Raw genomic sequence first — 25,710 nt, forward strand, 5'->3', positions numbered from 1 at the left:
TTGCAGCCCACCTCGGTGTGCTTAGTGACTTTGCATACTCTATCCTTTGGTTTGGGGCTGGAATAGGAATTTGTAAAATCCTGATGCCATTTGTAAGACAGATGGTTTTGTCAGCAAATGGCCCTCTTCAGATTGCCATTCAGTGTTTCCTAGAAACCTATGGCTAAACTTACATATATTTTTTAAATTTAAAAATTAGCGCCCCTTAGGGCACCTGGTTGGCTCCGTTGGAAGAGCATGGGACTCATCTCAGGGTCGTGAGTTCGAGCCCCACATTGGGTGTAGAGATTACTTAATTAAAAAAAAAAAACAACTTTTTAGAAATTAGCGCCCCTCTCCCCTAAGTAGTGCAGAGAAGTATTACATTATTTTGGGGGGAAAGAGGAGAAAAAATTTAAATTGCTCCTAATCCTCCTACCACCCTGTCATCATTTTGATGCTTTTCCTGCCCATCTTCTTTTGTTTGTTTCTTTCTTGTTTGCAATCTAGTAGTCTACTAAGTGTGTGGTTTTGTGTATTTTTTGTTTAAATATTTAATTTTTTTGATTATTATGGTATAATAATGTTCAACATCAGATTTTTGATAAAAGTCAATGGAACTGATCTGTAAGCCTACCATGAGAGTTAGCCATAGTTTTAGGGCATTTTGTCCTAGTTTTTCTTTCTGGTAGTTTTTTTTGTTTTGTTTACAAAATTAGTATTGTTCTGTAACTTGCTTTTTCACCTGTGTGCATGAACATTTCCTTCTGTTATTGAAAGTCTCAAGCCTGATTTGGGAGGGGCACTGGGTGGCTCAGATGGTTAAGTGTCCAATTCTTGGTGTCCGGTCAGGTCTTGGTCTCAGGTGTGTTAGGCTCCATGCTGGGCCATGAAGTCTGTGGAGCTCATAATTCTTTTGTAAATGGAGCCTACGTGTGGAGCTCATAATTCTTTTGTAAATGGAGCCTACTTACACTTACACACACACACACACAGCCGAGTCATCGCTGATACGATTAACATATCATTTCTTTTTTTAAAAGATTTTATTTATTTATTTGACAGAGACACAGCGAGAGAGGGAACACAAGCAAGGGGAGTGGGAGAGGGAGAAGCAGGCCTCCCGCGGAGCAGGGAGCCCGATGCGGGGCTCGATCCCAGGACCCTGGGATCATGACCTGAGCCGAAGGCAGATGCCCAACGACTGAGCCACCCAGGGTCCCCTAACATATCATTTCTTTAGTTCACTTAACGTTTTTGGTCACAACTGTGAGGATGGTATTTTTCATATTGCGTTATGCTTTTTCTTTTATATTGTGCCACAGTATTTTGAATGTGTATTTCTACAATCTTTATAATATTTCTTCCACTCACGGTGCTAATATTTGCCTCACTTGAACAAACTTTCCTGAAATGCCGAGTTTTAGAGAGGGGATGGTAAGAGCATTGATAGTCTTGGAAATGGTCCTAAAGGAAGTGAAATAAACCGCATTTCATGTTTTGAAATGTCCAGTGCCCCCCTTTTAGTCGATTTCCTGGGCAAAGCTGTTGAGCACTGTTTAACAGATACGTTACTTTTATACGCCCACCCCTGTAGGCTCAGGCAAAGCAGCGAGCCGGCAGAGCCGGGAGAACGGGCCCAGGGAAGTGTTACAGGCTGTACACTGAACGTGCCTACCGAGATGAAATGCTGACCACCAACGTGCCGGAAATCCAGAGGACCAACCTAGCAAGCACAGTGCTCTCGCTCAAGGTAGAAATCACTGTCTTGTTAGAATGGGCTGGTGGAACAGTCCAATTGTATGTCCATAGTAAATGAATGTCAGTTTTATGAACCTTGTTAAATACTTCGGTAACCTCGTGGAACCAGTCCCTTTGAATGGAATGCAAATGGCTGTGGTAACGGCCTCTCCACCGCGGGTCTGGGGCTAAGTTGGCATGTCTGCTGTGATCCACGTTTGTTTCTTACCCTCATAACCAGCAGGATAGTTGGTTATAAAAGAGTTTAGTTAGGAGCAAAGGATATTAGGAAAATCTAGTGAGTGCCAACCCGTGGACAGGCACACTTCCTTCAACCCCAATCCAGTTCTCCTCTTTGAGAATGGAAGTGAAACTCCCAGTCCAAAAACTTTGCAAGGAGACTCTCAGTACAGGTTTCAGACTGACCGTCTTGGGGCTGGGTTTTCATTCTGAATCATTGCTCTTCCTCTCTTGGTCCCCGGTGAGGACCCTTATTGTCTTTTGGCAGGGGGGGCTGCATGAATAATTTCCCAGCTGATGACATTCCCACCCCTGATGCTGGTGCTGCCCTGGGGCACTGGCGCTCTGCTGGTGCCGAGGACACAGAGCTCAGACCAGAAAACCCTGCTCCAGTCTCTGGTGTGAGAACAGAGAAGCATCTGTGGCTCAGACTTCAGCTCCGAGCTCTGTGTCCTCGGCAAATTTATCAGCTCGGCCCTCTGTTCTATATTACCCTTTCTAGAAGTGGGCTATTAATAGTATCTGTTGTGAAAATAAATGAGATAATACAGGTAAAGGCCCTTGGCGCAGTGCTTGCTGATTGCTAACATAATTCCTTGTAGTTATTATTCATACAATAAGCATTTATTGGACACCTGCTGTGTTTATGGTCACAGTCACTTTAGGGGAAAGAAACAGAAGGCGTAGGTCCCACCACACCCCGCTTATACACACTTGGATAGTGCATCACTCATCTGTTTCTTTGATTCATCAAATTAGCTGACAGACACATCGAATGCCTACTCTTCGCCCGGCACGCAGCTTGCACTGTGTTACTGCAGTTTCTTGTCCGCGTGTCTCACCATTGTGAACTCTCTGAGGGCCGGGGCCATATCTTAGTCATCTTCTTATCCGTGCCACCTGACACAAGGCACTTCCTCGATGCACAGTAGACATTTTGTATGCAAGAGGCAGGACAAGCTGGTGTGTTGTCCTTTTTTAAAAAATTTTGGTAAAATACAGGGCGCCTGGGTGGCTCAGTCGTTAAGCGTCTGCCTTCGGCTCAGGTCATGATCCCAGGATCCTGGGATCGAGTCCCACATCGGGCTCCCTGCTCGGCGGGAAGCCTGCTTCTCCCTCCCCCACTCCCCCTGCTTACGTTCCCTCTTTCACTGTGTCTCTCTCTGTCAAATAAATAAATAAAATCTTTAAAAAAAAATTTTTTTTGGTAAAATACACAACATACTATCACTTGTAAGCTTTTTAAGATGTACAGTTCAGTGGCAGTAAGTACTTTCCCAGGGTATGCAGCCATCACCACCATCCATTTCTGGAACTTTGTCATCATTCCAAACAGAAACTCTGTCCCCGTTACACTGAACCATCCCTTCTCCCCTCCTCCAGCCCCTGGTGACCATTAGTCCACTTCCTGGTCTCTGTCAACTGAATTTCCATGTAAATGGAATCATGTGGTATTTGTCCTTTTGTGTCTGGCCTCTTTTGCTCTGCATCATGTTTTCATGGTTCATTGTGTTGTAGCATGTGTTAGAATTTCATTCCTTTTTAAGGGTGAACGATACTCATGGTGTACGTGGACTGTGTTTTGTCTGTCCCTTCATCTGTTGGTGGATATTTGGGTGATTTCTGCTTTTTTGGCTATTGTGAATAATGCTGCTATGAAAATTAGTGTACAAGTATCTGTTTGTGTCCCTCCTTTCAGTTCTTTTGGGCATATCTAGAAGTGGAATTGCTGGATCATATGGTGATTGTATGTTTAACTTACCGAGAAATCACCGGTTTACATTGCTGCCGGTAACACATGAGGGTCCCTATTTCTCCACATCCTTGCCAACCTTGGTTCTGTTCTTTTCCTTATTATAGCCATCCTAGCGGGTATGAAGTGGCATCTCATTGTGCTTTTGATTTGCATTTCCCTAATTACCAGTTCTGTTGAGCATATTTTCATGTGCTTTTTGGTCATTTTTATAACCGCTTTGGAGAAATGTCTCTTCAAATCCTTTGCCCATTTTTATTTACTTGTATTTATTTTTTTTTAAGATTTATTTATTTCTTTAAGTAATCTCCACACCCAGTGTGGGGCTCGAACTCACAACCCCGGGATCAAGAGCTGCAAGTTCTTCCGACTGAACCAACCAGGCACCCCCAGCCCTTGCCCATATTTAAATTGTCATCTTTTTGGTGTTGAGTTGTATTTACATTTACTCTGAAGGAGCAGTTTTTAAAGTTTCCCGAGAAAGTATATGTTTTCTACTAGTCTGAGTGTTTTGTGTGCCCCAACCCTGGAGGTGACTGCTAAGCTTGCTGATGACTTCCTACCTGCAGTAGAAGAAACAGGAAAGAAGTGGACAAGGACTGTCCCTCCCCGTTACTGCTGGCAGGCCTGACCCTCCCGTCACACAGTTTCTTCCCTTGTCTTCTAGGCCATGGGCATCAATGACCTGCTGTCCTTTGACTTCATGGATGCGCCTCCAATGGAAACCTTGATCACAGCCATGGAGCAGCTGTACACCCTGGGGGCCTTGGATGACGAGGGCCTGCTCACTCGCCTGGGCCGCAGGGTAGGAGCCAGACTGAACTTCTGGTGCTCTTGGGGACAGTCCCTGGCCAGCCTTCCGTACTCTTTGTTCTGTGCAAAATCAAACTCTGAGGCCCTCGGTCAACTTTGAGTAGAATTCTAGATGCCTGTTTTTAAACTGGATTTTCCCCTATCCCTTAAAATTATTTCTTTACAGAAAAAGGAATTCTGTTCATAGTCAGTTTTACTTCAGGATCCATGACTGAGTCTAGCCTTAATTTTGAAAGATGTCTGCAAAATTCCCGTCTACCCCAATAGTAGTTATGTTCTTGGCCACATGCATTTCGTTGAGGTTTATTTGGGAAATTAAAAAACAGCCTTGTTCTGATAGAGACCGGCAACTCACATCATCACGCTGGGGTAAAGGTCCCGTGGGCTGGTGCCCACACGGACCGAGCAGCGGCTGCCGCTGGTCGGTACAGCTGCGTCTTCCGCAGGGCAGCAGCTGTAGTCCCCGCTTCTCCCTCTAGATGGCAGAATTCCCTCTGGAGCCGATGCTGTGCAAAATGCTGATCATGTCCGTGCATCTGGGCTGCAGCGAGGAGATGCTGACCATCGTGTCCATGCTGTCGGTGCAGAACGTCTTCTACAGGCCCAAGGTAGGGAGATCAGGCTCACGTTCAGGTACAGGGTGTGGTGACGTTGGGTTACATCAGCCTGTTGCCACCGCCGTGCTTCATATGGACACTCGACAGGGCCCGGTAGGATTCTCTGCAACTGCTAAGTGCTCACCTAGTTGGACAGGTGAGCTGTTGGACAGAAAATGATCCTCTGCCCCACCTCTTGGCAGGATAAACAAGCCCTCGCAGACCAGAAGAAAGCCAAGTTCCACCAGACCGAAGGGGACCACCTCACCCTGCTGGCCGTGTACAACTCCTGGAAGAACAACAAGTTCTCCAACCCGTGGTGCTATGAGAACTTCATCCAGGCTCGCTCTCTGCGCCGGGCCCAGGATATTCGCAAGCAGATGTTAGGCATAATGGACAGGTGACGTCCGGTGACCTGCCCCGTGTCTGAGTGGAGCCTGCTTGACTCTCCTGTCTGTTCGTCTGTCTGTCTCTCTGTGCACCTGAGAAGTTAAAGGCTCCTCACATACGCCCATTCCTCCAGCTCTTCCATCTTTGTTGTACCCATCCCCAGGCTAGGCTACAGCTGAGAATCACTTCAGAAAGTTCCTAAGGAGGTTACTCTGGAGTAATTGAAAAATGCTTTGTTTATAAGCATCTGGAACATTATAGGTTGAATTGAATAAAATCTCTGGCTCTTCCTGCATCCGTCTTGCCCACTGTAGAGCTGCCCCTCTGGTACATGTAGGGCTGGACTCTGGGGACCCAAGGTGGGGGTGTTGGGCACCATCATTCCGGAAGATAGAACCTCTGATTGCGGAGTAGTCTTGCATCTTTATCCTCTCTTGATCTCTTCTCCTGCTAGACACAAGCTGGATGTGGTCTCCTGTGGCAAGTCCACGGTGCGAGTGCAGAAGGCCATCTGCAGTGGATTCTTCCGGAACGCTGCCAAGAAAGACCCGCAGGAGGGCTACCGGACGCTGATCGACCAGCAGGTGGTCTACATCCACCCTTCCAGCGCTCTCTTCAACAGACAGCCCGAATGGTAGGTGGGCAGGACGCGGGGCTGGGGGCCGGCGTGGGCAGAAAGGACCTGCAGCTGTCCCAGCACTTTGCGTTCAGGTCTTCGCCCAGCCCAGCATTCCCTCCTCTAACATCGCTTCCGTTTCTGGAGCGGCAGAAGCCTGACGTAGGTGCGGTGTCAGGCCCATTCGAGAGAAAGAAAATCATAGGGCTGAGAGCCTAGGAGGATCTAGAGATCGTCTAGTGAGACAGTTTAAACAAGTTTTTTTTTTTTTTTAAGATTTTATTTATTTGTTTGACAGAGAGAGACACAGCAAGAGAGGGAACACAAGCAGGGGGAGTGGGAGAGGGAGAAGCAGGCTTCTCACGGATCAGGGAGCCCGATGCGGGGCTCGATCCCAGGACTCTGGGATCATGACCTGAGCCGAAGGCAGACGCTTAACGACTGAGCCACCCAGGTGCCCCTAAACAAGTTTTTTTTAAGTAGCACTTAGACTCTTACGCACCCTAACATCAAACTGCAGTAAAACCATGGGGTTGTCATGCTAGGAGGGGTTGGAGATGAGAACCCTGCTGCTTGGCCTGCCCCAGCTCCTGCGGCAGCCCCCGAGGCGCCTCTTCAGGGCCCCAGAATTCTGTGGAGACAGCCTGAAAAACCACCCTCCCATCCCACAGAGCAAGAAATCCAGGTCCAGAGAAGGGTGTGATTGGCTTCATGTCACTTAACTAGTTAGAGCCAGGACTAGAACACATCCTGACAGCTTTCTTACAGTTAGAGGTGTGCAGCTCCTCAGTACTGGAGCGTGGCTGTCATAAACAGAGACTGCAGCCTCCTGAGGGGCCCCACCGGGGAGGTATGGGGATAAAATGCGAGCTCAGCTGAGGGCCGCCAGGGACCACGGGGACTGTGAGTGGGGCCTGCATGGGAGGCTTCAGCCTTCTCTCTGTCCCCCACTCAGGGTGGTGTACCACGAGCTGGTGCTGACCACGAAAGAGTACATGCGTGAGGTCACCACCATCGACCCCAGGTGGCTTGTGGAGTTTGCTCCAGCCTTCTTCAAGGTCTCCGACCCGACCAAGCTGAGCAAGCAGAAGAAGCAGCAGCGTCTCGAACCCTTGTACAATCGCTACGAGGAGCCCAACGCTTGGAGAATATCCCGGGCCTTCCGCCGGCGCTGAGAGGCGAGACTTCTCTGTCTCTCCTGCAGCGGTGGCCCAGGGCTTGGACTCACTCTTACGGAGGAAAAGCTGGTCCTGAGGATACAGCTGTCCAGTGACTTATCTTCCCTGGGCCTTTTCTAAACTTGACTCTTACTTCTTCCCTGGTGGTAAAATAGAAACAGATTTCTGCCTGGTTCGACCAGAGCCTCCAGCCCCTACACCTCAAGGCACTGTGGCCAGTGGGGGCTCACGGCCGGCGTGGGAGTACAGGGCATCATCTCCACGAAATGGGCAACTCCTGTCGCCCTAGGAGGGAAGGGGAGTCTCGGGCATCTGACCCCCAGGCTCAGTGAGGGCCTGACGCCCTAGCTGGGACTCCGGAGGAGGGAGCCACGAAACTCACTGCCAGTGTTGGCCCACTTCCCGCCCCTGTCCAGCCCCTGTCCTGCTTAACCTCCTAGAAATATTTATTTTCTTAAGGAAACATAAATGGTTTTCTGTGGCTGTCTCTTCTAGCTGGAAGGTTAGCATATTGGCCTGGGCTCAGGGTGGGAGATGGGTGGCTTTGGTGCACGTGATGGAAAGTCCCCTGTAACCAGAGCTCTGGGCCTCTTGGGGCTCAGAGGTGACGCATCACCCAGGCCTGCAGTCCTCTCTCTTGACGCCCGCGCAAGCCCGGCTCTGCCACACGGCCCCGTGATGAACCGCATCCACTGCCCTGGTCTGGGCGCCTCATGGTCCGATGCAGCACGCTGAATACGGAAAGCTCTCCCGGGCTACCTCCTCTGCACGCCACCCAGGGGGCGGCGTGTCCTTTCTCCTTTTGAAACATGCAGGCGATGTCACAGCTTTTATTTTTCCCCCCCCTGGGGTCCTCGATGGGCTTTAACAAAGGGTTTTTCTGGTCAAAGCCTCTCGTCCCCCACCACAAACAAAACCCATAGAACCCCTCTCAGAGCCAGTTTGTACCGCTCTTGCTGAGTGGGTTTCTCGTAGCATTTGGCTGGGGAATGGCCGCCTCCCAGTGCCCCTCTCGCGGTGCCTGAGGAAGCTCTCGACTGGGAAGAAGATCAGACAGATGCTGCCAGGCCAGGCGGTGGGGCTTCTGGAAAGCGGGTCTAGGTGTGGAGCTGGTAGAGAAGCCCCTGGGGGACTGGGCACATGGGATATTATGGCCTGCACTGCCTCCCCCATCCCTATTCTCGTAAGTTCTGAAATGATGTAAATACAACAACTACTGAGTTGTACACCAGATGCTGAGACTCTAGGATGTAAAAGAATATAGGCTGTCTTTGGGCAGCAAACTGACCACCCTAAAGACAGTTCGGAGAGGATGCAGCAGAAAAGAGGCCAGGGCGTCTGCTGATGGAAGTCCCTGCCCTGTCCTTGAGCTGATTCTGTTCGAGTGCTGCTCAGGAAGCCCAGGCCAGTAATTATGGGCAGGGGGTCTTTGTGTGTTCACCTTTAAGGCCTTACAGGGAGAGACAGGCAGGGGCCTGCAAGAGGAAACCAAACGTGAAGCAGGGGCTGGGCACCCAGCTCCCCAGTCTCCAGCTCAGGAACAGACTCCAGGCTTGGCAGCCGCCTGCCCCACTGAGTGACCAGGCCTGGGAGGCATGGGCACCTAGGAGATCTTAAGGCACCTAGGAGGTCTCCAGGCCTGGGAGGCATGGGGCGGGGTGGGGAGGTTTGGGATTTCGGCTGAGGTTGGGAAGGACATGTTTGTTTAACAGGCCAAAGTGAGAGACAGCAGAGCTAGTCATCTTTTGTGGGTTACGTGAGCGAAAAGGACCCTAGCTCGGTGGGTGTTCCTTGAACATCTACCCCAAGAGCTGGGGTCACTTCTCTGCTCTGTCAATATGGCTAGGGGTCTGACCTTCAGACTGTCCGTCAGGAAACAGCATGGAGGCAGCATTGTTGAGCCTGCTCAGAGGGAGAAAGGAGCCAGATTGGGAAGGAGACTTGTCTGCTGCTCCCACACAATGGGGCCCTTGTTTCTCTTCCTTGAAACAATATTTCCCAGAGATTGAGTGACAGCCCAGGAGAGGATGTGGGTCTCCTGCAGGGAGCTGGAATCTTCTAGGCCATTCACCCCACCCCTGCAGGAGCCTAGCTCCGGAGTTTCCTGTCCCTGCGCATGTGCTAAGTGTGCTTGTGTATGTGTGGGGGGGATCATCCCGGTGCTGCTCGTGTAAACTGCTCCTTGGTCCAGGGTTCACCTTCATCCAGTCCGGAGCTTGACTGCCTCCTCTGAGTACTGGCCCTCCAAGGTTAAGGATTTGAACAAAGAGCTGTGAGTAGTAGTGTGTTAATAAACACTTCAGAGGGTAGAGGTCACAGGTCTCAGGTGGTGAATACCATTTCTCATCCAAATCTCTATCACTCCTTTACACATACTCAGGACCTCAGGGTTTCTACGGACTTCTACAGCTTCCCACCGAGATAGTCTGGCTTTAACGTGGAATGAAATTATGTATTTTTAAAAAACATGTATATTTTTTAAAACTTGTATTTTAAAATGTTCTGTTCCTTGCTCTAAATTATGAAAGTTGATGTTTTCAGTTTCTAGGAAAACAGTAATGTTGCTTTTTACTTGTGGGTAGTGGTTGACAGCCATCCGCTCTTTTGAGGGCTCAGGGGCTGAGGACCCAAGCTGCTCAAGCCTTAATGAGGGCTGGGCTGGCGCAGCCTTAGCAGGGCTGCAGTTCTGGTTTAACGAGAGCATTTTCAACCAGAGCCTGGGTCTAGAACCTTCCATTTTTCCCCTCGTACCTGGACAGTTACCCCTTGTCAGGTCTACCTTGGTGTTACCACTCCCTCAGCTTTGGTGTTACCACTTTCTCAGCTTTGCCTTTCCCATCCACCCACCCAGGCCCCAGCCTTCTAGTCTCCCCTAAATCTGGGGAAGGAGCCTGTGTTCCTACTCCCCTTTCCCTGAAGACCCAGGGTCGTTCGCCTTCACTGGTCAGAACACAGGGCTCTCCCTGCACCCTCTTGCCTGGGTGCCTTTCTTCTCTCCCCATTCTCCAGGTCCTCTCCGTATAAACTCTCGTCCCCAGCTTCAGCAAAAACAGAAACCTGGAGCCACAGCAGAAGCGGGGGGGACACACAGTTGGGGTATAGACATGGGTAGCGCGATCATGGGAAGTGCATCACGGAAACCATAGGCCAAACTCTGCCTGCGGAAGCCCCAGGAGGGCCTCCAAGCTCAGCCCTGTCTGGCCCCTGCCCAGCTGGTAGACAGCCGGTGGCCTGGGGGCACCGGGCCAGATCATAAAGTACCCGTCAATCATTATTTCAGGATCCTGACACAATAATCCTGGACGAGGATAGAACAAGGGGCAAGAACAGGTATCACTGAGCCCATTTTTCAAAGGAAAGTTAGAGGTCAACTGTCTTCACCCAAATCCATCTGGGAAGCTAAGTGTCAAGGCCAGGCCCCAAACCCTGGGCATCTGCCCCAAGGCCAAAGCTCTTTCCAACCCCAGGTCCTTCCTTCTCCCATCGCGGCAAAGAGGACACAGGACAACTAACAGGAGAAGCAGGGGCCTTTATTGGGGTCTGGCAGATGTGGTGGAGGTTGGAGGTTAGAGGTGGACTCCCAGGCCTGGGCCTAGGAAAAGGCAGAGAAGAGGCAAAGGGCCCTAGAAGCAGGAAACCCAGCCCTCCCCACCTCCACCCTGCAGCCCCTCCCCCACCCCAGGTTCCTTACTCCAGCCTCCCCCTGCCTCTGGGAACACAGAGCACCAAGAATGGACAAGCAGGACCCTCCAGGGCCACAGCTTGGAGCGGAGTGCAGGATCCAGGCTTCTGTCTGCCCACAGTGGGAGATCTGGGGAGCTCAATGTGCCCCTCTCCACCAGGACAAAGTGGGAACGCTCCTCTGCCCCCCAGAACAGAGCAAACTCTTGTTCTCTGTGTGGGGGGAGAGGAGTGCGGCTTGGGCCTCTAAGGGAAGAGGCTGGAGGTGACGCCCCCAGAGGAGCTTCTAGACCCCACCTTTTACACTTGCAGCGTTCTCCATTTTTCCTTCCCATCAACTCTGGTGAGCAACTCAGAGTCTGGGCAGGGGCGACTGATGGGCCAGTGGGGATCTGCTCCAAAGACATCTGTGGGTTTCAGAGTGAGGGTTTCCCCAACACCCAATTCATCTATATGTACACAGGGCGGCAGGGGTGCAGTGGTCAGGGCTAGTAAGTGTAGCCGCCCTTGGGGCCAAAGGCCTGAGTAGGGCCAGCTAGCTCCGGGAGGTAGGCAGGGCTCTCGTCCAAGTGGGACAAAGGGACTGTGTCCTCCTCACTGACGGGCCGGTCAAACTCAGCCTTGAGGGCTGGACGCTGATTGTCCGGGAAGGCCAGAGAGAACAGGGCCTCGGGCTCACACACAAACTTGTACACGTAGCGCTCGCCGGCCACCTGTGGGAAGAGAGGGGCTGGGTGGGCCTAGCTCTCCCTCCAGGTCGGCGGGGGACAGGGGGACACCGGTCCAGCAGACGCGTGGGGCGCGTCTCTCTCCTGCGCTGGTTCCTCTGAGAGGCCCGCTCCCTGCACACTTCCTGTTCTCCAACCTCCCTGTCTCCACACTTCGGGCTTTTCAGTTACTGTGTGGCACTTTCTTGGGAGAGGGAAATCTTGTCCAGTTTCTCATTCCCTCTGACTGGGGCATTATCTGCTCCCACAGACTTGCTGAGAAACGCCCCCCTGGCCCCGTCATCTTCCCATAGCTGCTGCCCCTCACCCTCCCATCCCTGGGCCCCCGGCCCCCCCACCTTCTGCATGATGCCTTTCTCGTAGTAGTATCGGAGCGAGCGGCTCAGTTTGTCATAGTTCATGGCCGGCCGGTTCTTCTGGATGCCCCAGAGCCTGGCAACCTGGGGACAGGACAGTTTTGGGATGGTGGTGCTAGCTCAGCAGACAAAAAAATGGGGAGGCGGGGGGACAGGTCAGAGAAAGCACCTGAGATTGTCGGTACAAAATGGGAAGCTGGCCCTGCACACTACACAGCAGCCCCCAGACCCTGGCCTGACAAGAATTCAGGTCAGGTAAGGCAACTCTGCTGGGGAGGCCTCTGCCACATTCCCAGGTCCTCGTATCTCCAGGCCCCAAAGATAATGGGAGGAGAGATACGGAATCTGAGAGGCCCACCTCCTCAGGCTCTATTAGTTTGAACTCCATCCCCCGGCCGGTCCAGGCAATGAAGTGGGCATTCGTTGGGTCATCCAGCAGGGCCACCAGGAACTGCCACAGCTGCAAGGCCCCCCGACGCTGGTAGGGCGGTCCCTCTCTGAATGCACCAACCCCTTCCTGCTTGATGTCTCCTGGGGAACACAGAAAACAGCTGTCAGGTTTGTGCCTTCTGGTCCCCCAAGCAACCCCTTCTCCTCTCCGCAGGGGTAATGCGATTCCTGGGGGGGGGGGGGGGGGACGACACAGAGGGCATGGCTCAGTTCCTGACCCTCTCATGAACAGTCACTTCTCTGACCTTCAAATTTCTCAGGAACGACACAGACATCATCTGGGAATGGTCGCAGAGGTTTCTCATAGCCATAACCTTGAGGAGGAAGTTGGGGGTTATTCAGATCTGGGGGGTTCACTGCTATGAGCCCCCAGCGTCCAGAGGGACTCCTGGCCAGGAGACCCTCCCCGACAGCAGGACTCCCCCCTCCAATGTGGAGGGCTTGGCAGAAAGGACGGGGCTGCCTTACCCATGGTCCCGTCACCTGGAGAGTGCCCAGAGAAACCCTCTGTGTGAAGGTACATTGATGCACACCCAGGGACATCTGGGAGGGGAGGAAAGAAGGGTGATGTTACAGGTGGCTGCGGGGGGAGGGGGGGTGGCAGTCCTGCCCATATTCAGGAACTTCTTCCTGCCAGCCTGCATTCCGGTTCTTTCCCCAGCTGCCTGCCAACCACCAAATCCCAAGGCAAGTTCACCCAGAGGGAGTGCAAGGCTTGAACCTCTCAGCTTGAAGTCTGGGCCAGAGGGCATGGCCGGCAGCAGCTGGGCTGGGCAAAGCTGTTGCACAAGGCCCAGGATTCCAGGCAACAGCTGTTTCCTGTGAGTTCAGGGGGGAGGAGGGAGGGGAGGGATGAACCTCCGGGGAAAGGGTTCAGTGTCCATGCCTAAGACTCCCTTGGAATGGGCTAACCTCCGGTCAGCAGGTCGGGTTCCTAGCCGGTTCCTAGCGGCGTGTGCGTGTGCGCGCGCGCGCGCGCGCGAGCGCGCGAGCGCAGGCAGGGAGTAAACAGAGGAGGATGGGGATTGGGGGAAGACCCATAGGGAGGGAGGTGGGAGGGAGAGCGAGAGAGCACACCAGAAGGTATCTGGATCTGGGGAAGAGGCGGTGGGCACTGGGCCGTGTTTTTTCAGGTCTGACAGCAGAGCGCATTCACCCCCTTTTCCTTCCATTCCCTAGGATTCAAATAGCCCTACTCCACCTGGAGGAGGCAGGTTGTGTGAAGCCACCCGTTCAAGTTCCAGCCCCTTCTCGCCCTACCCCCCGCACTCCCACCTATGAATGAGATGGTGAAACCCGACACCTCCGGGAGGAGGCGGGAGGGTGGGCTCATTCATGCCTCCATTTTGTGAATGAAATTCCTGACTCCATTGAGAGGAAGCTCAAGGGGGAGGGGCAGGAGTTCAAGGGCAAGTAACAAGATCTCCTCCGGTCTACATCCTTTGAAGGTCAGCAACCAGAGCGTTTCCCTCCTCCTTCCTCCACCTCACAGCCAGGCCCGGCTCAGCGTATGCCCCACGTCGGAGAGGCGCACCCTTGTGGTTTCACTCGGGCAGCCCGGGGGTCTGTGGTTCGTCCCCCTCCCCCTAAAACACTGAACTGCAGGAGATGGGAAACTCGAAAGATGTAGCCTGCCCTGAGCCTACTCTAATCTCAGTATTTATTTTTCTCACACGAACTTGCTGATAAACTCAAATTTGGGGATGGTGACAATGTAACAGAAGCCAAGGTTTTCTGGGTCCCTCCTAAATGAGAATGGCCCTCCCTTGGCACCGGAGGCTTTGCATTCTAGCTGGCCAAGAATCTGGCTGAGTGGCCCTCACTCATGTCAATGGTCAGGTGGAGCTAGAGTTCAAAGCAGCCCTACTTTCCTACCCAGCTCCATCAGCCTGGAGGCTGGAACAGTAACCCTGCGTTCCCGCTGGGAACGAGGAGCCTGGCTCCTTTCAAGTTCATGTTTCTCTTCATTCAAATCCGTTAGTATTTTTAAGCTTCCGTGGGGACGGGGACCAATGACACATCCTATTCATCTTTGTGCCCTCCAACTCCACACAATTCATGCTCCCAGCCCAGCACTTGGGTCTCAGTAGGTAACTGTAACCTCAAACACTTGCCAGAGAGGAAAAGGAAGAGATGCCTCAACTTTCCTGTTAAACCACAAGCTGCCTGAGGGCAAGGAGCTGCATGCACCCTCTTATCTTTTATCTGAGTAGAAGTGTGCTGACTGAAAAATGACAATTCTTTTGAATCTATGACCAAAAGGGAGTGGTTGGGTGGGTTGGGAAGGTAAAAAAAAAAACAAACAAACACAAAAACCTGTAGGGAGAACTTCTGGGTGTCCTGGAGCTGTTCCTAGGATCACATGCCACCCTCCTCAGCAATCCCAGCAAAACTCCTCCAACCCCCTTCCCCAGGTGCATTTCTTACCTGAGTCATAGGCGAAGTCCGTCTGCTCCTGTTTGATCACCACCCCCGCCCCTGGGTACCTGTGCTCATTGACTCCACCCTGGCCCACCGTGGGCTGGCCTGCCTGTTCATACAGGGGGTCCAGGTATTCCTGCTTGAAGCTCTGCGGGGGGTAGGGCGGGCAGGGCTCCGACAGCTGGTGTGGGTAGGGGGCTGGGAGGGCTTCCCGGCCCCCTCCCTGGGAGGAGGTGAAGGAGTGGCAAATATCCAAGGGCTGCTGGAAGACAGAGCTGGATGTGGTTGGGTGGAGAAGGAAGAGAAGATTAACCTAAGCGGTCCCTGTGCCCGCCACTCCCAGAGCTTGCAGACTGGGCTCTGGGGTGGGGGGGGTGTCAACGTCCCTTCTTCCCCACCTCCCCCCACGCCAGGTCTCTTAGGGGCAGCTGGAGAACACTCAGGGATTGAGGAAGAACCGGTGAGACCTGGGCCCACAGGTTCTGTGGGCCTCCTTGTCTCCTTACCTCTGCTCCCCGAGGTACCCGTGGCCAGGGTGGGGCTGGGAGGTGCCAGAGGATCTCAGGAAACTCCGTTGTTCTGCCCGGGGGAAGGGCTGCAGGGGCGACTGTCCGGGGGCACCGGGGGCAGGGGACTTGATGGCGATTTGTCTAGGGGGGTCATAGGCACTGGAGTTGAGGGGGAGACGGGGGTGAGGGGGCAGAGAAGCTGGGCGAGCATCTTTGAACCCTTTATCCCCAGAGAAGGAAAAGCAGGGCACGCTGGGAAAGGAATGGCATGAGCGACGGGGGGCCCCAAGTGAACTCTTTCTCTCCCTTCTCGTAAATCCTGAAAATGGGTGTAATCCTGAGAATGCCTCTCCCCAGCCCACAGCAACTGGGCTGGGCAGGAAAATGGCTTCCTCCAGTGGAAATGCTCTGCCCGGGCCTTAGCACACACCCCTTGAGCCCCCTGCTGCCGTCTCCTGACCACTGGGAGGAAATCCTGAGCCGTGGGGCTCCCTTACAGGGGCTCAGAAATCCTTTGTGTTGTCTAACTTGCATCCCATTGCTGCCTTTACTCCTCCCTCCTCCCCTTCCCCGGGCTGGGCTGGGGTTCACCTGGAATAAAGGCACTGCTCGCCATGGTGGTAGGGGAGTGGCAGCTTCCTGCCGCAGGACAGGGCCGGCTCTGCGCGGGGACTCTGGGGCTCCTTCTTGATCCTGGTGGTGGGGCTGTGGAAAGCTACTGCAGGAGGGGGAGGAGGCAGACCAAGGCCAGGGAGGGTCACAGAGGACGCAAGGAGAGCTCCCCACACCTTCTGCTCTTTGAGCACCAGCCGGGAGATTCCCTGGGGCTCAGTTTTCAGAGACTCCTGGTCAGACACTTTTAAGGGCAGTTGGGCTATTTACACTATGTCTAGTTTTATACGTCGGGCTAATGTCCAATATTAACCAAAGAGACTGTCTAAAATTCAACATTTAATGCAACCCCAAGCCCCCAAAAACACCTTTGTAGGCGTGAGCACCTCCAACATAGGGCCTGTGGTTTTCCTGAGTGCCCTGGAAAATTCCAAGGGAGAGACATGTTTTCTTCTTTGGGGCTATAAAGGATCTTTCTTTTTCTGGTTCAGGTTGGATATTCGCCCACTTGCATGTCAGCTGACTACCATTAAGCACATGCTCCTAATTATCTGTGAAGAACATTGGTCTTTCCTGTGGCCCCTGCTGGGTCCGCAAACTCCAGGCACCAGACTGAGCCGCAGAGCTGGTTCCAAGGGAGTGTGAGGTTCTGTCTTATGGTGTTGAGCCCAACGCCAGTGGACGGTTCTGTTATCGGCTGTTTTCCTTTATTTGTGCCTTAGTTCATTGCAACGGTGAGTGAAGACAGTTGAGAACGGAGTATCTGACATTAAAGCAGGGTTTCTCAACAGTGCACTGAGGACCTCTGGGCCAGATAATTTTTCTTGTGTGTGTGTGGGGGGGGGGGCTGTCCTGAGCATTATAGGGTGTTTGCAGCATCTCTGTGACTCATTTCCTGCCCTCCCCCACTCCCCATTCCCTCAACCCAGGGCCCTCCACTCACAGTTTTCAGAATGGAAATCAGGAACAAACTGCTCATCACTGTCAGGTACCTGGGCTGCAGAGAGAGGTCAGAGGTGAGTCTGGGTGGCGGCCCCTGGATGGCAGCCCCCGGGAGACACCATTAAGGCAGGCCTGCAGATTAGCACTGGCCCGAAGGGGGAAACAGCCTTCCGAGGACTGAAAGTAACCCCACCCCAGGTCCTAGTGCCCTCCATCTCTGGGCTCCACTAAGACCTTGGAGGCAACGCTGCCAGTTCCCAGAACCTGTCTGAGCAGATTCCAGTCTTTTCCTAGATGCTTTGTCTTTATTCCCTGCATTTTTCGGAAGTGAAGGCAGCCCTGCCCCTCAGAGTTCACAAAACTCCCTCTCCGGGCTCCCAGCAGAGTCACATCTGGGATGGGCAGGCATTACATTAAGGGACAGGTCCATTATCCTATGGACCTAGAATAACATGCCGGAGATTCTGAATCGGGGCTGGGCCCAGGAATCTGTGTTTTATACAACCTGGGGGTGAACCCTGGAAATGGAGAACTTGGGAAAGAAGATGGAGAAAAGGGGATGGCTCAGGAGAGGTGAATAGGAGGACAGTGAGAGAGGAAGTGGCTGGGGACATGGGCAGGTCACCGTGCCTCGTGTCTTCAGCATGTAGCTAGGAGGGGAAGGTCTGAGAAGCGCTCCCAGGGTGTCAGTGGGGGCAGAGCTGGGTTTGGGAGTGAGGCCTCGATAGCACAGCAGGTCATCCGTGGACTCCAACCTGGACCTTCGGGCTCTGATTTCTAGTTTCTTACCCTGGCCTCTCCAACTCCTTCAGGTGGGCATATGGCTGAGGACCACCCCTGGCCCCAGAATCTTTGACCACTTTTGCCCCCTCTCCAGAATAGATCAAAGCAGGAAGGGGAAGGGTAGACACCAAGAACTTCCTGATAGTCCAGAAAGAGTGGCTTGAAGGTGAGGGTTTGGAAGACGAGGAGACTGCTCTTAGAGTGGACAATGGGGAAACTGACGGATAAAACAACAAGAGTCGAGAAAGGCTGGTAAGGATGAAGGACACGAGGACACAAGGCTGGGGGACAGCTTCACGCCTAACTCTACCCGAACACATCCCAGCCTCCATGGCTTCCCCATCAGCAGAGGCTCCACAGTTTCTTCCTGGGATTTCAGCCAGAGCCTCTGTTGGAACTCCCTCCTTCCATGCTCACCTCCTACAACAGGTGGTTCTCCACACAGCTGTCAGAGTGGTCTCTCTGCAAGAGAAGTCCACTCCCTTCTCTCCTTGCTTAAAGCTCCAACCCCAAACTCTTCCCCTTGGCCAGCCCCTGAGGCCCCATGGGGTCTGGCCTGCTTACGTCTCCCACCTGCCTTTCCTCTCCAGAGCTCTTGATTCCTCTTTTCCAGACCTTTGTCTGCCTGTTTTTTTTCTGGCCACTGAAGGCTTAGCTCACTTCGTCACTTCCTCAGATGCCTTCTCTGACCACCCACACCAAAGTGGTCCATCCCGGCTCCTATCACAACCCATTAGTTTTGTCCTAGAGTGTATGCCTCTTCTTAATTTATTTACATTTATGTGTTTGTTGTCTACCCTCTACCTTCTCTGCTTGAAATTTAAGCTCCCTGGGGGCAGGGGCTTTAACTGTCTTGATGATTCCCCAGAGAGGGGAAACAGGGTCTGACTAAGAAAAGATACTCAAATGCTTTATTTGTTGACTAAGTAATAAACATACAATGACCCCGTCCTCAGGCTGGTGGGTGTCCTCTTGGTGGAACTGGGAGCAAGAATGGAAGGGATCCTAACCAACCAGCTCTTCCTTCTTCCTGGGGGCTTCCCTGTGCCCCTACACAGGGTAACTATAGAGGCAGGCCCTCCCTCCAGAGAAAGCACACCTCACAAGAAATACTTTGGGCTGTGATCAATTGCTTGGCAGGGTTCTTCATTAACTTGCTTTGAATATCAGCGGTGCCAAGTGCTTTAAAATACACATTTATAGGGGCGCCTGGGTGGCTCAGTCGTTAAGCGTCTGCCTTCGGCTCAGGTCATGATCCCAGAGTCCTGGGATCGAGCCCCACATTGGGCTCCCTGCTGGGGCGGGGGGGGTGGGGGAAGCCTGCTTCTCCCTCTCCCACTCCCCCTGTTTGTGTTACCTCTCTCACTGTGTCTGTCAAATAAATAAATCTTAGAAAAAAAATACACATTTATAGATAATTGCCTTCTTGACAGAGGGATGGGACTGAGGGGTTTAAGAATCAGAAGCCACCAGCAGCTAAAGAAGAACTCCATGAAAAGTCAGCAGAAAACTATTCTGAAGTGATCGAATGAGTGAGCAGGACACGAAGTCCCTTGGCAAAGACAGGCAGGCAGCGTGTATGTGTTCAGGAACACAACTAAGGCACAAAAGCAACCATCCCCAAACTGATCTAAATCAAGAATCCCCAGTTTATTGTTAAAAATACACATTCCTGGGGCACCTGGCTGGCTCAGATGGTAGGTAGAGCATGTGACTCTTGATCTCGGGGTCATGAGTTTGAGCATAGAATTTACTTAAAAAGAACACACACATTCCCCGTCCCCACCCCTGGAGAGTCTAATTCCATAAGCATTGGGCTGGGGTCCAGGCATCTGTACTTTTAACAAGCACCCTTGGTGGCCCTTAAGAATAGGCAGGTTTGGGAAACACTGGATAAAGGGAAGGAGCAAAACCTTCTCAGGGGCGCAAGGGCCAAGCTCATCCCTGATGTGCCCTCTGGCCCGGCCACAGGCGATACCCCCAAAGCTGGCAGGATGGGGGTGATGGGAGCAGGATGAGCAACACTTACATCCCTGTTACCTTGGCAAGGAGGGTACCGAGGGCAGAGGAGGTGGAGAATGTGGGGGAGGCTGACGCATTCTGGGCCCCCTTTGGGGCTTCATTAACTGCCAGTTTCCACTGAGGTAATGGGCTGGGGGCATTTCCTGTGGCATCAAAGGCCAGTTCACATGATGCTACAGAGCCCTAGGGGTCATCTTGCCTTTCCTCCCACCTCAGGCCTGAAGGTCTGACCAGAACCCCCACACCCCGGCGGTTCCCAGAGGAGGCTACCCCCGGCACATAGACTGTACCCCAGAAGAGGTGCCATCTTCTTCCCAGGGCCAGGAGAAATCAGTCAAGACAAAAACGGGCTGTGGTGTGAATCCCAGTCTCTGCTTGGCCCCTCCCCAGAATCCTGGCTTCTCGAACCAAAGGGACAGGATAGGGCCTCGCTCAGAGACTGCCAACGAGAATAGAAATAGGAACAGTGACACCGAGCCCCGAGTTCCTGGAGAGCAGGAGAATTTCTAACTACCATGTTCAGGCTTGAGAATATGCCACTCTACTTATTTGTTGACTTGGCTGAGGTCTGGCTGCCAAGCTAGTGTGTGCCAGGGGCTGCCCTCAACTCCATCCTGGCCCGAAGGCGGAGTTTATGTGCCTGGGGACATGGCAGATGATTAAGGAGGGGATGAGAAAAGTGCCCCGTCAGCATCATGCCCAGAGAGGAGAGAATTTTAGGGAACGTCCCTCCAGTGCGGGGAGGCGGTGGGGGGGTTCAATAGAAGAGAAGGGGCTCCCTTGGGAGCCTCCCAAGCTGGGCTCTGAGAGAACTCGGAGGTTAAAGCAGCCAAGCAGTTAAGCCCACCCCAGCTTGGCCACCTACCTACATCATCTACGTCCCATCACCTTTTCCCCCTCCTGGGGTCCAATCACTGGGTGAAGGGGTCTCTTTAGGAGTTCCAGTGGAGGCGGGGGAGACATTCTCCGCAGCTTCTTCTCCATTGTGTCACCACTGGCCTTGTCTCTCACCCTTACCCTGCCCCCACCCTGGCAGCCTCTGTACTGGAAGGAACCAGTTCTCTATCTATGGAGGGACATTTGTCCCCAAGAGCCTTCTGGAAGGGGAGGAGACAGAAAGATGTAGAAGGAGGCATTGTAGCTAGGAGAAACTGGGGGAGGGGATTAACCCCATCTCGTCCCACAGACATGCCGAGGCACCAGCGTGCATACACACGGATTCACACACACCCTACTTCCTTTTTACTACACGGCAGCACACGGGTAAAACGTATCCTCCATGCACACCCTTCACACACCGGCTCTCTTTTTGGACTTGCAAATGTGATTGGGAGGAACCAAAAGGCAAAGGGACTGAAGACCTTAGAGGAAGCTTTGGGAGATTAAACCTTCTGAAAAGGGGAGCACAGACCCACCCTTTTAAGAATCCCCTAAAGCCTATGGATCTTCTCTTCATAGAAAAATCCATATTCCTTTGTGTATGGTGCACCCCTAACAATTTTGCACACGATATCGGAGGGCGTAAGGACCCCTGCAACCTACCCACAGAACTTCCGTGAATCCAGACTCTCCATTATAGACCCCAGCCTCATACAAAGGACATACGTGGCCCAGACTCAATGTTCCTTGCTACCAAATAGACCCAAGTCATTGTCCCCGAGGGTTCCCGAGGGAGGGCTCCCGACAAGCCTGGAAAGAAACCTTCAACCAGAAGCAGTATGTTTTGACCCTAACCAGACACAGCTTGAGCTCAGCCTGCCTGAGCCCGGGTCTCCCTACAGCCGACTGATCCTTTCTGTAGCAACTCAACAGATCCCAGGCACCCGAAACAGACACACCCTCTTAGCCTTATCTTAACACCCCCCCCACACACACTATCTAGAAAAACCTCAAACCCAAAGATGTCTAAGCTGTCTCTCCAGAGCCCACTCACACTCACCCCTAAATAAGCCCAGACACCAGACTGAACCCACAACCCCATCCTTGCGGACCCAACCTGGCATCCCCCAAATTCTTCACAGCCCCACCCACACTACAAGGACCCACTGCTTCTCTCCAAATTGGGGCTTTAAAAAAAATCAAACTTGCAGTGGGGTGGTTGGGTTCCGGCTCCCATTCCTCCTGATGTACCCCACCACTGGCAAGCTTCCAAAGAAGCTAGTCCCCCCCATCACCCCAAAGCTCCCTCTGGGCTCTGGGGGTCACTGACCTGGTGGGAAGAGGCAGGAGAGGAGGCTGGGCTGGTGCTGGGCTGGTGCAGGGGGACAGGGCCCCGGCAGCTGCATCTGTCTCCGCAGAGAGAGTGAGAAGCAGCGAGTGGCCTCAGCATCCCCCTCTCAGGCCTGGCCATCCATCGCCAGCTGGGAACCTGAGCTGCTCCCTCAGAAGGAAGGAGAGGGAACCAAGGAGATCCCCACCCCCATCTCCCCACCCACTGGATTTAAATGTACAGGGACTCCCAGGGCAGCAGCATGAAACACACACACTCGCCCTCACACTGACACATGCGGATAGACACACGTACACTCTCTAGACCCCCACCGCCAAGGGGTGGGGCTTCCAAGGGTGAGAGAGCGTTTTTTTTCCTCCCCTTCCCATTCCAGACCCAGGCACAAATGGACCAGCTGCTGCCAAAATGCTAACCCCTGAGCCTACCCCTCCATCACAGCCCTGGGAGCTGCCCACTGTGGGGGGCAGAGGGACCCTCCGCTGGCAGACAAGAAGGCTGGCGAGCCAGACAGAAATCAGGCATTGGGAAAGGAAGTCTTTGAGAGACCGTGGAAACTGACACCCCTGCGTTCTTCAGCTCCAGCCCAGCTCCGGAACCTCAGGAGGAGGATGGGCAGACTGGGCCACATGCTCTGCCTGTATCTCAGAGCTGGGCGCACGGGGCTTGCAGAGTCAGGGAAGGTGTGTATCATTCCCTCCCCAGAACCCCCAGATCCCTCCAGCCCCCATACAAGCCGTTTGGCCACGAATTCCACAAAAAGTCTTGAGCGTTTGCTCTATGCTAAATAGCCGTTTTGTTAATGCACATATTTTTTGGGATACCATGGTAGTCAAGACAGATAGTCTCACTCCAGGGTTCTAGTCAGGGGTCCTTCCCTTCTACCTCGGAGCTTTGAAAGATGGTTCCAGAGGAGCGGGGTTTGAGTTTAAAAAAATCACCAAAGATACCCAGGTGGAGGGATGGGGAAATCCTAAAGAAAAGCCCTTAGAAAGGGGTTCCTAGTGTAATGGTTTCTTGGTTTTCAGAGTGTTAAAATAAAGGAACCCTAAGATGGGATATTAACCCTTCCCTCTCAGACTGTCTAAACACCATAAGCCTTCTACCTGCCACTCCACCAGTGACACCCTGAGGCCCCACAAAAACGCACCAAGGGATTCAACCAGAAGACCCTGAGAACACAGCTCCCTACCCAGAGGAGGCCCAGCTCCTGACCCCACCCCTGCCAGCTCGAAGTTAACCCCCCAGCAAACACCCTAGCCAAAGTAGGAGGAATTTGCCTGGGGCAGAGGTATTCAGGAGAGAAGGGGGAGGGAGGGTCACTTGCCATCAGAATTACAATCAAGGCTATTTGTTGGGGAAGCCCTGGGCCCTCTCTGCCAAAGTGCTGCAAAAAAGAATTATTTAAACTTTTGTTGTGTTTTTGGCTCAGACAGTAAATTGTTTAGCGCTGGGGGTTGGGAAGAAGAGAAACCCAGGGGGCAAAAATCAATGTTTTGGCAAATCCTAAAGATAGGTTACGAATTAATTGCTCTTTCTCCACATCCTCCTGTCCCTTATCCCCCCCCCACACCCCCCTGCCCCAACACACCAACACACACCTCGGCCTGGCGGCTGCTGCCAAACAAACTTTGCAAATGAAAATTTCAACCAGGAAAACGGGCCTGGGGCCAAGTTCCATTCAAATAAGCAAATACCCCACACAATGGTCTGATTCATCCCCAGGCCTAGTTACACAAGCCTGGCTCAGGGCAGAGAAAATAAATATCAATATAAGTGTCCACAATGGGCGCTGGGCAGAGCGGGGAGTAAGGGGACTGGGGGGGGGTTGTCTTTGGAGAGTTCCTTGAGGCAGGGAGAGAGGAGAAGTGGGTTAGGTTGGAATATCAGGGGTAGAGAGATCCCCCGCTCCAATAATAGAAAAGGTCACAAAACTACTCACCTTCAGCAAGCCACGTCTCCTGGAAGTGACTGAGATCCTGGAAGAGATCTGAGGGGGTGAATAATGGAATTGGAGGTGAGGTGGAGGAGATGGTAAGAGGGAGGGAGTCCTAGCGAGCTGGGTGGTCACCGCCCCCCCTCTTGGTTGTAGGGGCCCAAGAATGATCAGAGTTCCTTGGAGGGGAGTCTTTTGGAGAACAGGGTGGGGGCTCCAGGATCAGCCCTCGGGGTGTGTGAGGTGAGGAGGGTCACGGTTTGTCTCGCGGGCTCTTTACCTTCGGAGTCGGGGGGCGGCAGGGAGCCCGGGTCCATGAGCTTCCCCTGCGGGACCATCAGCGCTTCGCGCAAGCTCCCATTTCCGGGCGATTTCTGCGGGGAAGGGGAAGAATGCCCCCGGGTCACCCTGAGGCCGTCCGGTCTGGGGGTGCGGGGCTGGGGTCCCCGGGTGACACAGGGGCCGGGTAGTGCTGGACCCCGTGGGGGCCGCGGGGAAGGGGCTGTGGTGCGGGGTGCAGGGCGGGGGCAGGAGTGGAGGCCGGCGCGGCGCTCACGCTGCAGAAGGTGTAGGGCACTTGCTGGTCCAAGTATCCGCCTTTCATCCTCCGCTCCATCCGGCCGCTCCCTCCGGCCGCACAGCCCGGGCCCCGCGCGGGGGCAGAGACCTGCGGGAGGGGGGGGGGCGGCGTTCGCACACCGTCCAGGGAAGGCAGCGGGGTGGGGGTGGGTAAGGGCAACAGGGAGGGGCAGTCCCGAGGCTCTGGGTCCGACAGCAAAACTTCTCCGACTCACTCAGGCGATGGGGAGGTTTCCGCCTGCCGAGCTGAGCGCCGCCACCACTCCCCTCCCGCCAAAGGAGGTCCCACCTGCTCCTGGGAGCCGGGCTCGCCGTTTCGGCTGCTTTCTGCAGCCCTGCTCTGCCCAGGCTCGGTTACATAAGACGTGTGTGTGTGTGTGTGTGTGTGTGCGCTCGAGCGCGGAGGAGCGGGCGAGGCGCGCACCATTCGCACGCCCACAACTCCCGCACCCCCTCCAACCCCGAATCCCAGCGCCTCCCACCCCCCCCGCCCTAGGATCTGCGGAGGCGGCGGTTAGAGAGTGCAGTGTGTTGGAGGCGAGGCGAGGAGTCACAGACGCTCTCCCTCCCTCCCCCTCCCGCAGCCTCACCTGAGGCCGGGGCGTCTGAGCTGGAGCCGCGGGGAGTCGCGAGCTTGCCCCGGGGCCGCACCGAGGGCCGCGGGGCTAGGCCGGAGCGAGGCAGCCCCGGCCCCGGGTCCCCCGCGCACCGGCTTGTTTTCCGGGCGCCGCCGACAGTTGTGAGCCCCGGGGAGCCGCTGATTGGTGCATTTCCCTCGCCTCGGCCTCGGCTCTCTTACCCCCCCCCACCCGGTTCCCTTTGTTTCATTGACTTTTGTGAATGAAACCCCAGGGCCTGGCACGCCCGCCAATCCGGAGACTCGCCCGGCCGAGCCGTGGAGGGCGGAGTTTCCCAGACGCGGGGGCCAATCAGAACGCGGGGGCTGGCTCCCGGCTTCATTCACTGCTCGGGCTCCCATTCATAAAAAAATAAACTCCTCAGCGGCCGGAGTTCATTCATAAAGAGCTGAGAGAAAAGGAGCGAAGCCGAGGACCCGACGGCTTCCTTGCGGGGCTCCGCGGTGTCCCTGGGTGTGAGGCTCGGCGAGCTCCTCGGGCTGGCCCGGCTGGCGTCTGCACACGTCTCTGCATCTGCGTGT

At 53.9% G+C, this 25,710-nt stretch overlaps 2 protein-coding genes across 6 annotated transcripts in view; one reads left to right on the plus strand and one right to left on the minus strand.

The window, feature by feature from the left end:
• DHX8 (DEAH-box helicase 8) overlaps window positions 1-9,795 on the plus strand; it is a 32,052-nt gene extending 22,257 nt beyond the window's left edge. For both annotated transcript variants that reach the window (XM_044921516.1, XM_044921515.1), the window contains exons 18-23: window positions 1,577-1,732; window positions 4,380-4,517; window positions 5,005-5,133; window positions 5,325-5,521; window positions 5,966-6,145; window positions 7,083-9,795. In XM_044921516.1, coding sequence (XP_044777451.1) covers window positions 1,577-1,732; window positions 4,380-4,517; window positions 5,005-5,133; window positions 5,325-5,521; window positions 5,966-6,145; window positions 7,083-7,302 — 1,020 coding nt within the window. In that variant the 3' untranslated portion in view covers window positions 7,303-9,795. The remainder of the gene's footprint in view (window positions 1-1,576; window positions 1,733-4,379; window positions 4,518-5,004; window positions 5,134-5,324; window positions 5,522-5,965; window positions 6,146-7,082) is intronic.
• Window positions 9,796-10,973: 1,178 nt separating this feature from the next.
• Window positions 10,974-24,588, minus strand: ETV4 (ETS variant transcription factor 4). Of its 4 annotated transcripts, none has more exons than XM_044921420.1 (12): window positions 24,529-24,588; window positions 24,253-24,346; window positions 23,979-24,026; window positions 17,006-17,059; window positions 16,042-16,165; window positions 15,448-15,609; window positions 14,948-15,216; window positions 12,989-13,063; window positions 12,766-12,834; window positions 12,429-12,601; window positions 12,053-12,154; window positions 10,974-11,699 (listed from the first exon to the last, which is right to left on the minus strand). In XM_044921420.1, the coding sequence occupies exons 1-12, from the start codon at window positions 24,586-24,588 to the stop codon at window positions 11,475-11,477; spliced, it is 1,455 nt and encodes a 484-aa protein (XP_044777355.1). In that variant the 3' UTR covers window positions 10,974-11,474. The 4 variants fall into 4 exon arrangements, with proteins under 4 accessions (XP_044777355.1, XP_044777356.1, XP_021537327.1 ...); XM_044921421.1 differs by having other exon boundaries at window positions 13,004-13,063; window positions 16,042-16,168; XM_021681652.2 differs by having other exon boundaries at window positions 16,042-16,168.
• Window positions 24,589-25,710: the final 1,122 nt, after the last annotated feature.

Source organism: Neomonachus schauinslandi, chromosome 15 (genome assembly GCF_002201575.2).
Source record: "Neomonachus schauinslandi chromosome 15, ASM220157v2, whole genome shotgun sequence".
NCBI classification, from domain to species: Eukaryota; Metazoa; Chordata; class Mammalia; order Carnivora; family Phocidae; genus Neomonachus; species Neomonachus schauinslandi.